The sequence below is a fragment of the Neoarius graeffei genome, chromosome 21 (genome assembly GCF_027579695.1).
Source record: "Neoarius graeffei isolate fNeoGra1 chromosome 21, fNeoGra1.pri, whole genome shotgun sequence".
NCBI classification, from domain to species: domain Eukaryota; kingdom Metazoa; phylum Chordata; class Actinopteri; order Siluriformes; family Ariidae; genus Neoarius; species Neoarius graeffei.
In genome coordinates this window covers 41,024,322-41,037,006 of record NC_083589.1, presented here as the reverse complement: position 1 = coordinate 41,037,006, position 12,685 = coordinate 41,024,322, and the positions used below count along the sequence as shown (strand labels likewise).

At 43.1% G+C, this 12,685-nt stretch overlaps 1 protein-coding gene across 5 annotated transcripts in view; it reads right to left on the bottom strand.

The window, feature by feature from the left end:
- The window catches only part of LOC132869744 (zinc finger protein 271-like), a 46,500-nt gene that overhangs the window by 14,084 nt on the left and 19,731 nt on the right, over positions 1–12,685 (bottom strand). For 2 of the 5 annotated variants that reach the window (XM_060903126.1, XM_060903122.1), the window contains exons 1-3: positions 4,983–5,143; positions 4,679–4,832; positions 101–205 (exon numbers count right to left, since the gene is read on the bottom strand). In XM_060903126.1, coding sequence (XP_060759109.1) covers positions 101–205; positions 4,679–4,832; positions 4,983–5,053 — 330 coding nt within the window. In that variant the 5' untranslated portion in view covers positions 5,054–5,143. Of the gene's footprint in view, positions 1–44; positions 206–4,678; positions 4,873–4,982; positions 5,144–12,685 lie in introns of those variants that run through there. The other 3 variants (XM_060903123.1, XM_060903124.1, XM_060903125.1) reach the window with 3 other exon arrangements.

The window sequence follows — 12,685 nt, the reverse complement described above, 5'->3', positions numbered from 1 at the left end:
TTCTTTAACATTAGATGTCTAACAGTGTTACAACTACATCTTACCTTAGAAGACATACACTAAGTCACTGCATATGAAGCCTGAATAAGAGATGTCTGACCTCCAGTTCCTTATGAAGAGCAATAAGGGTCTCGATCCGCTGTAAATGGGCCCGAATTGTATCTGGATCAGCTGGAATCTCCATGCCACATAACTCCAGAACAAGCTGGGGGGGGACAGAGAGAGAGAGAGACCAAGGTTTTAAAACTTTCCCCCCTTCATAATATCACAGGACTAGTGAACTCAACTCTAACTGGTCAGAAGGCGTTAATTAATAGACCTCCTCGGACTCAAGATCACGTGATCTGAAATGGGTAAACGCAAATCCAAAATGGCGGTCGCTAACAGCTCTACTAGTGCAGCCAGTGATACAATTTGGACAAAAAACATTCGATAAAATGACAAGTGTCCATGATTACTATCACGAATCAATCTTTCAAAGTGTGGTAAATGAAGGTTTCAATGCTACAGCGCATACAACTACCAAACAATGCGAATTTGTTTATAAATTTAATAATTTCTTACCTCCTGATGTCTTTTATCACTCGGAAAAGAATGAAATGATGGATTACTATCAGTTGAATTGTTATTGCAGCCATAAGCTGCGCAATAATGTTCCATTTTGAGCTGTATCTGAGACGTTGTAGTTCATGAATACAGATAATCCATACAAACGCATGAGGCGTGTAGGCGTTTGTTTACCCATCTCGAACCACGTGACCACAGCACTCCAGTGGAGCCAAGGAGATCTATGGTCTTTCACAACACAGCTCTGGCAGTGCTGGTTGTACAAACCACAGGATTATATTAATATTGTTGATACAGTGAAGTTTTTTGGAAGATGCATCCAGTGCCAGTCCTTTTTAACAGTCAGAGGTAAAATGGCATACTTCCAACATAGGAAGTATTCAGGATGGAGGGCTTTTTCCGACGTTAATATTCACATTTCAAATCAAATCATATTCCAATGCAGAATTTTAGAGCAGATTCAGCCCTAAAACCAATACTCACTATCAAATGTGTGTAACCCAATCCACCACCACCATCATTATTGCACTATTAGTAGTTTGAGTGCAAGTGTAACAATCTTGAGCAATTCTGAATCTTTGAAATGTCTCATGGGCTTCTTCATATACACTTCAAATTCATTCAACCTGGTCTGAAGTACGCTTCAACCTACAGTACCAGTCAAAAGTTTAGACACAGCTTATAAGTCAATGTTTTTTCTTTATTTTTATTAATTAAAAGACACTTCCTGTCTTAAAGTAATGATGGATGTCGTTTCTCTTTACTTGAGCGGTTCTTGACATAATATGGATTACTACAGTTGTGGAAAAGGGCTATTTACTGTATTTTTATTATTTACTATTTACTGTTTGATCTCAAACACATTAAGAAGGCAAGAAATTGCACTAACTAACTTTTGACATGGCACCTGTTAATTGAAAAGCATTCCAGGTGACGACCTCATAAAGCTGGTTAAGATAATGCCAATAGTGTGCAAAGTGGCATCAAGGTAAACGGTGGCTACTTTGAAGAATCTCATCTCATCTCATTATCTCTAGCCGCTTTATCCTTCTACAGGGTCACAGGCAAGCTGGATCCTATCCCAGCTGACTACGGGCAAAAGGCGGGGTACACCCTGGACAAGTCGCCAGGTCATCACAGGGCTGACACATAGACACAGACAACCATTCACACTCACATTCACACCTACGGTCAATTTAGAGTCACCAGTTAACCTAACCTGCATGTCTTTGGACTGTGGGGAAAACCGGAGCACCCGGAGGAAACCCACGCGGACACGGGGAGAACATGCAAACTCCACACAGAAAGGCCCTCGCCGGCCACGGGGCTCGAACCCAGGACCTTCTTGCTGTGAGGCGACAGCGCTAACCACTACACCACCGTGCCGCACTTTGAAGAATCTAAAATATTAAATAGATTTTGCTTCAAGTCTTTTTTGTTCATAATTCCATCTGTTATTTCATAGTTTTGATGTCTTTAGTATGGTTCTACAATGTAGAAAATAGTCAAAATACAGAAAAACCTATGAACGTGTAGGTCTATCCAAACAGTATATGCGCAGAACCACTTGGACAAAAATGTAATCCAGTCCAAGAAGGTGTTGTAGCCTCATCAAGTCCCACAAAAAAAGAAACTGACAGGATGCTGCAGGACAGAATACAGCCTTTTCATGTATTTTTACTTCCTCAGATAAACTGTCTCTCTGCTTTACAGTAGGCAATTTGTACAACCATTGAGTCGCATGAAACATTTTTTTAAATGATTTTTTTCAAGATACTTGACTATCTGAATGTCCTTATACTAATGTAATGCTTGTCTTTACTTTAAAATGTACTCACTCCAATGGCCACTTCAATAGAAACCCCTGAACATTCACAAAGTTATCCAATCAGCCAATCATATGACAAGACTGAACGCATCATGCAGCAAATCACACAGATACAGGTCAAGTGCTTCAGTTCATGTTCATATCAAACATCAGAATGGGGGTTGGGGGTGATTTCAGGAAGTTTAACCATGGCATGGTTGTTGGTGCCCTTTTGAGTATTTCAGAAACTGCTGCTCTCCTGGGATTTTCACACAGAACAGTGTCTCACACACAAAATTACACGAAAGACAAATCCACTGTGGGCAAAACCGCCTTGTTGATGTAAGAAGTCAGAGGAGAATGACCAAACTGGTTGGACAAGATGTCTACAGTAATTCAAATTAAGCCTAGGTCACAACCGGCTGTACGTGCTCCTATGGCCGGTATACGTGCAAAAAACGCAAGAAACGCACAGACGGCGCACGTGTGACGTGCTGATTTTCGAGCTGTAGACTGGCCGCAGAGGTTCTTTGTCATGTCAAACAAACTCTACGGGCGCTTACGTTTTTTTCAGGTTGCAAGACAAACTTACGCCCAACGTGCGTCTTTCTCCACGAACAAAAAAAAACGCAGTGATTTGGGAAACGCCAAAAATCGCACGGCCAAAAAATCGTACGTCCAGTTGTGACCTAGGCTTTATATTTTATTTATATATATATATATTTTTTTTTTTTTAACAAACTGTAGTGAGCAGTAAAGCATCTCAGAAGGCACAACACTGTCAAACCTCAAGGCGGAGAGCTACAACAGCAGATCACATCGGGTTCCACTTCTGTCAGCTAAGAACAGGGATCTGAGGCTTCAAAAGGTAAAAGTTCTCCAAAACTGGATAGTTGAAGACAGGGAGAAAGAAAAAAAAACAAAAAACCAAAACAAAACATGGCTTTGTCTGATGAATATCAATTTCAACTGAGGCACACAGATGGTAGGGTCAGAATTTGGCACCAACAGCATGAATCCATGGACCCAACCTATCTTGTGTTGTATCAACAGTCCAGGCTGGTGGAGGTGGTGTAACGATTGGTATTACCAAGCCCAAAGTGTGATATTTAATCATTGCTTGAATGCCACAGCCTATCTGAGTATTGCTGCTGATCATGTGCAGCCCTTCATGGCCACAACTTATCTTCTTTTGCAGCATGATAATGCACCATGTTACAAATAAAAAATTGTCTCAAACTGGTTTCAGAGTGGGGGTGGCACAATGGTTGGCACTGTCACTTCACAGCAAGAAGGTTCTGGGATCGAGCCCAACGGCTGACAGGGGCCTTTCCGTATGGAATTTGTGTTCTCCCCATGTCTGTGTGGGTTTCCTCCGGTTTCCCCTACAGTCCAAAGACATGCAGGTTAGGCTAATTGGTGGCTCTAAATTGAATGTAGGTGTGAATGTGATTAACCCTTTTCCACCAAATCAGTTCCTGGGCTGGTTCGTGGCCAGTGCTGGTGCTGGCCTGGTTCACAACTCGTTCAACTTGCGAGCCAGCTGAGAACCAGTTTGCTTTTCCATAGCTTGGGGTGCTGAGGGGAGCCACGTCATTACGTCGCTGTATACTTCAGTTACGTCGCTGTATACGTCAGTTACGTCGTTGCATTTGCATAAACCTTGGCGCGAACATCGACGCAACAACACGGAGAAGAAGAAGCAGCAGCAGCAACAACAACAATAATGGATGACTTCACGTTTGTACAGCTGCTGCTTCTCGTCGCTTAAAAATGGCAACCTTTCGCGGTCTTGCTATTGTTGTTGGTCTTAACAACTCGCCCCCCCACCCCCCGCTGACGTAAGCGGTTCTTTCCTCTGGCCCAGCAGAGAGTTGGTGCTAGCCTGGAACCGGTTTTTCTGGCCCCAGAGCCAGTTCTTTGTCAGTGGAAACAGAAAACCCGGTTTCAAACTAAGCACTGGCCCCGAACCAGCCCTGGAACTGCTTTGATGGAAAAGGGGCACATGTGTCAGCCCTGCGATGATCTGGTGACTTGTTCAGGGTGTACCCCACCTCTCAAGCGGGATAGGCTCCAGCTTGCCCACGACCCTGTACAGGAGAAGTGGTTACAGATAATGGATGGATGGCTTCAGAGTTCAGTGATCACCAGGTGTTTTTCTAATCCTCAGCTGTGGTTTCAATGAGCTGGTGTTCACTGTAGCCTCAGACTGGATGAAAATTATGATTCTGATGGATTTATGTTTATTAGATTTCGTGCCAGGAGCCTCTGGTGGTGAATGTTGTGCAGTAATGTTTTGCTCACCCTTGCTCTGAGACCCATGGTGAGCTGAGTCTTCTCTTTGTAGCTCAGCAGATCAGGGAAAGTGTCTGTGATGAAAGACACAAACTCCTCCAGCATGCCATAGTGTATAACTGCTTCCTGCTGGATCAGGTGCCACATGGCTGCAGAGAGCAGTCTGAGAGGAGAAAGCAGACAGCGCAGAAACAACGCATCACCTAAACACGGGCACAAAAGGGAGACAATGTACAGTTTGTGCGCACACAGCCATTCAGATTATCATCAGTTCATGATGATCAGTATTCACTGGATTATAGACACAGTTTACCTTCTTCTGTGGAATGCATCTTTAGTCCCGTCCGTTAATTTAAACTTATTCAAGATGCTGAAACCTATCATAACGCAGTGAGAAAAAGGCTTTCGAAAGTATTTATTATTAATATCTTCTCTCCTGTGCTGTGTTTATTTCATCCTCCTCCGTTTCAGTCTTGTATGCTGGTGTGTGTGTTCACTGAATCGCGCCCCCTGCAGGTGTGGAGCAAAGTGAGACCCTACAGAACTGAGTTTATTATCTCATCTCATCTCATTATCTCTAGCCGCTTTATCCTTCTACAGGGTCGCAGGCAAGCTGGAGCCTATCCCAGCTGACTACGGGCGAAAGGCGGGGTACACCCTGGACAAGTCGCCAGGTCATCACAGGGCTGACACATAGACACAGACAACCATTCACACTCACATTCACACCTACGCTCAATTTAGAGTCACCAGTTAACCTAACCTGCATGTCTTTGGACTGTGGGGGAAACCGGAGCACCCGGAGGAAACCCACGCGGACACGGGGAGAACATGCAAACTCCACACAGAAAGGCCCTCACCAGCCACGGGGCTCGGACCTGGACCTTCTTGCTGTGAGGCGACAGCGCTAATCACTATACCGCCGTGCCACCCTATTATCTCATCTCATCTCATCTCATTATCTCTAGCCGCTTTATCCTTCTACAGGGTCGCAGGCAAGCTGGAGCCTATCCCAGCTGACTACGGGCGAAAGGCGGGGTACACCCTGGACAAGTCGCCAGGTCATCACAGGGCTGACACATAGACACAGACAACCATTCACACTCACATTCACACCTACGGTTAATTTTAGAGTCACCAGTTAACCTAACCTGCATGTCTTTGGACTGTGGGGGAAACCGGAGCACCCAGAGGAAACCCACGCGGACACGGGGAGAACATGCAAACTCCACACAGAAAGGCCCTTGCCGGCCATGGGGCTCGAACCCAGGACCTTCTTGCTGTGAGGCGACAGCGCTAACCACTACACCACCGTGCCGCCCGCCCTATTATTATTATTATTATTATTATTATTATTAATAGGGGGCAGCACGGTGGTGTAGTAGTTAGCACTGTCGCCTCACAGCAAGAAGGTTCTGGGTTCGAGCCCAGCGGCCGGCAAGAGCTTTTCTGTGTGGAGTTTGCATGTTCTCCCCGTGTCCGCATGGGTTTCCTCCGGGTGCTCCGGTTTCCCCCACAGTCCAAAGACATGCAGGTTAGGTTAACTGGTGACTCTAAAATTAACCGTAGGTGTGAATGTGAGTGTGAATGGTTGTCTGTGTCTATGTGTCAGCCCTGTGATGACCTGGCAACTTGTCCAGGGTGTACCCCACCTTTCGCCTGTAGTCAGCTGGGATAGGCTCCAGCTTGCCTGCGACCCTGTAGAACAGGATAAAGCGGCTAGAGATAATGAGATGAGATATCACAACATTATGTCAGTAGCTGGTCTCTGCCATCTGTCTAGTACCACTTGTTGGATGTTGTCTATTCTCTTTGGGTGTACTCCCAGCAAAGCTAGTCTTTCAGTAAACAGACACTTTGCACCAAGAGCACCAATCATTATTGGGATCACTTTTGCTTGAGTTTGCCCCATCTTATTAATTTCAGTTGCCAGATCTTGGTATTTAGCTATCTTCTCAGCCTCCTTATCCTTCACTCTCCAGGCACTGCCACATCAATAATAATAGTTTCACTGTTCCTCTTATCAACTACAACAATATCAGGCCTCCTAGCTTCTATCACTTTGTCAGTTTTGATGTTGAAATCCCAGAGTATCTTTGTATCTTCATTCTCCAATGCTGATTCTGCTCTGTGATCATACCACTTTTTACTGTGATCGAATCCATACTTCTCGCTTAATTCTCGGTGAATCATTGTGGCCACATTGTCATGTTTCTTTTTATAATCTGTCTGGACCAACTTGCTGCATTCACCGAGAATATGCATGATCTTCTCATCTCTTTCCCCACACATTCTATCTTTCTTTGTTCCTCCTTCTTTCATTATTTATTATTATTATTATTATTATTATTATTATTATGAAGTTTGAACTGAAACTGAATTTTGTCCTTCATTTAGAAATCCAAACTGAGATTCAAAACTTGACATTCAAAATAGAGTGCACAATTTATAGCCAGTTTCTAAAAAGCACTCATGTCTATTCACACTTTTAGCTTCACTCATAGAAGTTGGTTGATAATATTTTAGTTTTGGTTTATTTTCCAACAAGCAATTTTACAGTACAAAATTCACTTCTTCCAAACCCTTCACATCTTAACCCAACACCTGTCTTTGTGTCATAATCTGTGAAGCTGGAATCAAACAACACGATAATTTTGTCTTTCTCGATGGTCACCATGTCAGATTAGGTAATCATAGTGCCATTAATTCTAGCCATGTCTTGGTGGGGAGACTGACAGCATTATAAGTTTGACCCTGACCAATCATTGATCATGCTAGACTTTTCGTCAGGGTGTCATGTGGTATCCCAGACGCCACATCAGCATTCTTCAATTCTGTCATACTACAAGGCCCATTCTTTATTCCCGGCATTTGTTTTTGGGCATGATGCTGGAAATTTGTTGGCCACAACAAAATCGTGTCAAAATCGGGCTGAATTCATGTCATCTGATCACAGTATAAATCTGTTTTTCATGGCTTTGACACTAAATGCATTCAGTGAACAGAATTATTGCACAAATTTCTCATTAAACTTCTATCACTTACAAAACCATATGTTTCTAATGCTCAATTTTCAAATTATTAAAGCAATATTGCATGAGCAAGAGTGTTGTTATACTGAATATCAGCATGGCATCAGTTTGGTTCACAGGTAATCAACAGCACAATTGTAAGTGTGATACTGCTTTTATACAACAGTTTTATGTGCAAATTAACACCAGCTGACATTTCATACAAAATATGGTGCATTACTTTGTTTCTTTTTGCTCACTCAACTAAAATAGTTCCCAAAGAAGTCACAGCTAGATAGTATTGAGTGTTGCTATGGTAGACAGACAGCCCGTACTAACTGCAGCAACAGTTTCAGTGTAACATATTATTGCTAAAATTTGAATTTTATGTAGGGTGGCATGGTGGTGTAGTGGTTAGCACTGTTGCCTCACAGCAAGGTCCTGGGTTCGAGCCCAGCGGCCGGCGAGGGCCTTTCTGTGTGGAGTTTGCATGTTCTCCCCGTGTCTGTGTGAGTTTTCTATGGGTGCTCCAGTTTTCCCCACAGTCCAAAGACATGCAGGTTAGGCTAATTGATGGCTCTAAATTGATTGTAGGTGTGAGTGTGAATGGTTGTTTGTCTCTATGTGTCGGCCCTGTGATAACCTGGCGACTTGTCCAGGGTGTACCCCGCCTCTCGCCCATAGACAGCTGGGATAGGCTCCAGCTTGCCTGCGACCCTGTAGAACAGGATAAGCGGCTACAGATAATGGATGGATGAATTTTATCTAGTGAACAGAGACAAATGGAGTGATGCAAACAGTGAACTATACAAGTGCTGTTATACTAAATACGCTTGAAATGCCACTTGTCCAATTAAATCAGTGGGCTGGAACTAACTGTTGCATAACTGGTAATAAAAGTGATTGCATTAATTTATCTTCAGAAATTGATTTGTCCTAATCATGGTAGATTTGGAGTATCTCAGTAACACTGGGTGTGGGGTACAGGACAACGTTGCACACCCACATTTAAACCCCTTTCACATAAGAAACCTGTTAATGCATCAGGTAAGAACAACATGGGATAGATAACAAATTGTCATTCCCACTCAGTCTTGGTAATTTTAAATTAATGGGTGTCATGTAGGGGCGGCACGGTGGTGTAGTGGTTAGCGCTGTCGCCTCACAGCAAGAAGGTCCTGGGTTCGAGCCCCATGGCCGGCGAGGGCCTTTCTGTGTGGAGTTTGCATGTTCTCCCCGTGTCCGCGTGGGTTTCCTCCGGGTGCTCCGGTTTCCCCCACAGTCCAAAGACATGCAGGTTAGGTTAACTGGTGACTCTAAATTGAGCGTAGGTGTGAATGTGAGTGTGAATGGTTGTCTGTGTCTATGTGTCAGCCCTGTGATGACCTGGTGACTTGTCCAGGGTGTACCCCGCCTTTCGCCCGTAGTCAGCTGGGATAGGCTCCAGCTTGCCTGCGACCCTGTAGAAGGATAAAGCGGCTAGAGATAATGAGATGAGATGGGTGTCATGTATTCCCACCTGACTGTATTTAATTTCATGCTACAGAGCACGAACCTCTACAAAATGTGTAAAACATGCAAGACCGGCTATGATGTATACTTTACGAGACACAATATTGTTGTGAAAAGCTCAAGTTAAAGTATTATCTAGATAGTGAGCAACATGACATATCCCACAGCATCACAAACAGTATCAGATATCCATCCACTATCTGTACTGCTGATTAAATCTTATCTATAAACTGGAGCCATTCCCAGCTGACTTTGGGTGAGAGACAGGGTACACCCTGGCTGCCAATCCACCACAGGGCTAAAACAGAGACTAACAACTGTTCGCACTCACATCAGTGGGCAATTTAGAGGAACCACCTGACCTGACCTGCATGTTTTTGGACTGTGGGAGGAAACCCACACGGGGAGAACATATAAACTCCAGACAGAAAAGCCCCAGTTGGCCATGAGGTTTGAACCCAGAACCTTCTTGCTGTGAGGTGACTGTGCTCACCACTGCATCACCATGCCACCAGCGGTCAAGACCACTAGGTGACTAAGGAGATATGTTCTTCTAGTTTCCAGAATGCTCCAGATGTTGCTGTTAGGCAATTTTCCATATAAAAGCAGACATTAGCCAGAGAAGTGGAACCAGTAATTGCAGTGAGGAAATTGTTGGGACTCATTGCCTAAGGAGAGTGGAAAACAAAATGTGTAATGGTATAAATGCAAAGCAATGTTATTTCCCCCAAGGTAGTTATTTGTCACTATGGCCACAAACACCACCATTTTCACATAAGCAGCCAACAGTTCTTTTATTTCCCTGTCAGTCCAATTTTAAGCCATATCTACCAATATTTGTTGTTTTTGAATTTGCTGCCAATCACTTTACAGTGGGCGGCACGGTGGTGTAGTGCTTAGTGCTGTCGCCTCACAGCAAGAAGGTCCTGGGTTCGAGCCCCATGGCTGGCGAGGGCCTTTCTGTGTGGAGTTTGCATGTTCTCCCCATGTCTGCGTGGGTTTCCTCCGGGTGCTCCGGTTTCCCCCACAGTCCAAAGACATGCAGGTTAGGTTAACTGGTGACTCTAAATTGAGCGTAGGTGTGAATGTGAGTGTGAATGGTTGTCTGTGTCTATGTGTCAGCCCTGTGATGACCTGGCGACTCGTCCAGGGTGTACCCTGCCTTTCGCCCGTAGTCAGCTGGGATAGGCTCCAGCTCGCCTGCGACCCTGTAGAAGGATAAAGCGGCTAGAGATAATGAGATGAGAGACTTTACAGTGAGACAGTATGAGTATTTGGATCATGCAGGTGTTCGTAGTTCCATCAATTATCAGTGCATCATCGTTTTCGCCACCACCAGTAATGTCATAACTGGTCACAACTTGTTAATCCAGTGGTTTCAATCCCCACTGGTGCTGTGGCAAAAGACGTTATTAGGTTGCTAGAAAGATTTACATTTAGACTTTGCTGTTTTATTCTCTGGTAGCACGGTGGTGTAGTGGTTAGCACTGTCGCCTCACAGCAAGGAGGCCCTGGGTTCGAGCCCAGCAGCCGACGAGGGCCTTTCTGTGTGGAGTTTGAATGTTGTCCGCGTGGGTTTCCTCCACAGTCCAAAGACATGCAGGTTAGGCTAATTGGTAGCTCTAAATTGACCGTAGGTGTGAATGTGAATGGTTGTCTGTCTCTGTATCAGCTGTATCTGTATGACCTGGCGAGTTGTCCAGGGTGTACCCTGCCTCTCACCCATAGTCAGCTGGGATAGGCTCCAGCTTGCCTGCGACCCTGTAGGACAGGATAAGCAGCTACAGATAATGGATGGATGGATGTTTTACTTCCCATCCCACAGGACACCAAAACAGCATAATAGCACTATTATGAGTGTGAGTGGTGTATTATACATCTATTAACACCCAAGCTCCTTTTGCATAACTAGTCCACCCACCTACAGAGTTTGTGGGAGTTTGGAGTAAAGTGGAGAACCCAGAGTAAACCCATATGGACACAGGAAGACAAGGCACAGAAACTCTGTAAAAAGAGTAAGCCCAGTTCAAGACAGAACCCTGGAACTGGGAGGCAGCAACACACCACCATGCCATCCATATAGTAAAGCATTAAAAAATATATATTAGAAGTGACCCATACGAAAAAGAACAGTAAAGAACTTATAAGAGTTTACCACTGTCTTAGTAGTAAATCCTTATAAATATCAGGATAAATCCTTATAAGGATTTATAAATAAATATATATGCCATGTATGATTTACTCCTGAAAGTGGCCCATTTTGCATTTTCCTCATACAAATTTTTTTATGAAAATCTAGTATGTATGAAGTGAACATTGTGCATGGTTTTTACAGATAATGTGTATGATGAATTACACCGTCTTTGTATGCTTCATGTAATGTTTGTAGTTTTAAATTATATTTTACAGTTTAAAATGTGCCCTGTGATGACCTGGCGACTTGTCCAGGGTGTACCCCGCCTTTCGCCCGTAGTCAGCTGGGATAGGCTCCAGCTTGCTTGCGACCCTGTAGAAGGATAAAGCAGCTAGAGATAATGAGATGAGATGAGTTTAAAATGTATATGCCTTTTATATGTAAATCCACATATGTTTGTGTTGGATTTACATATAAAAGGCATGTACATTTTTAACTGTAAAATATAATTTAAAACTACAAATATTACATGAAGCATACAAAGACGGTGTAATTCATCATACACATTATCTGTAAAAACCATGCACAATGTTCACTTCATACATACTAGATTTTCATAAAAAATTTGTATGAGGAAAATGCAAAATGGGCCACTTTCAGGAGTAAATCATACATGGCATATATATTTATTTATAAATCCTTATAAGGATTTATCCTTATATTTATAAGGATTTACTACTAAGACAGTGGTAAATTCTTATAAGTTCTTTACTGTTCTTTTTCGAATGGGGAATCATATGAAGGTCAGTTTTCATGCCATTAACATGGATGCAAATCAGTGACATTTAGTGTCTTTCTATACTAAAGTATCTCAGTATTTATTTATTTTTACTCCTAACTCCTTACGTACAAGCAAAATGCATCCATTTATCAGTAAAGAAGCTTGAAAGGAAAAAAAATATTAAAAATGGGGAAAAACCGAGAGTACAGTTCTGTAGAGATATCTCATCAGAACAATAAATACATTTCTGAAGTATTTTTAAACAGTTATATTGCCAGAGTGAAACCAGTTCAGGCAAACTAGTCTGTATAAAGATCACCACCTTTATTGACGTTTATCCAATACTTTACCTGGGTTATAATACCTAACAAAATGTTGATCACACACAAAATAAAATAGCATTTACGTATTTTACAGTTTCATCATCCACATAGTTATTTATCATCCAACAACACGGAAAAACCACTTTTTTTCTGATATGAAATTTGAGGCCTTGTCTCAAAAGTCGTTGCAGCACACTCCACCTTCGCCCTCAGCTACAGTCGCCATGTTGTCTTGTGGCTATGTCCGAAACCACA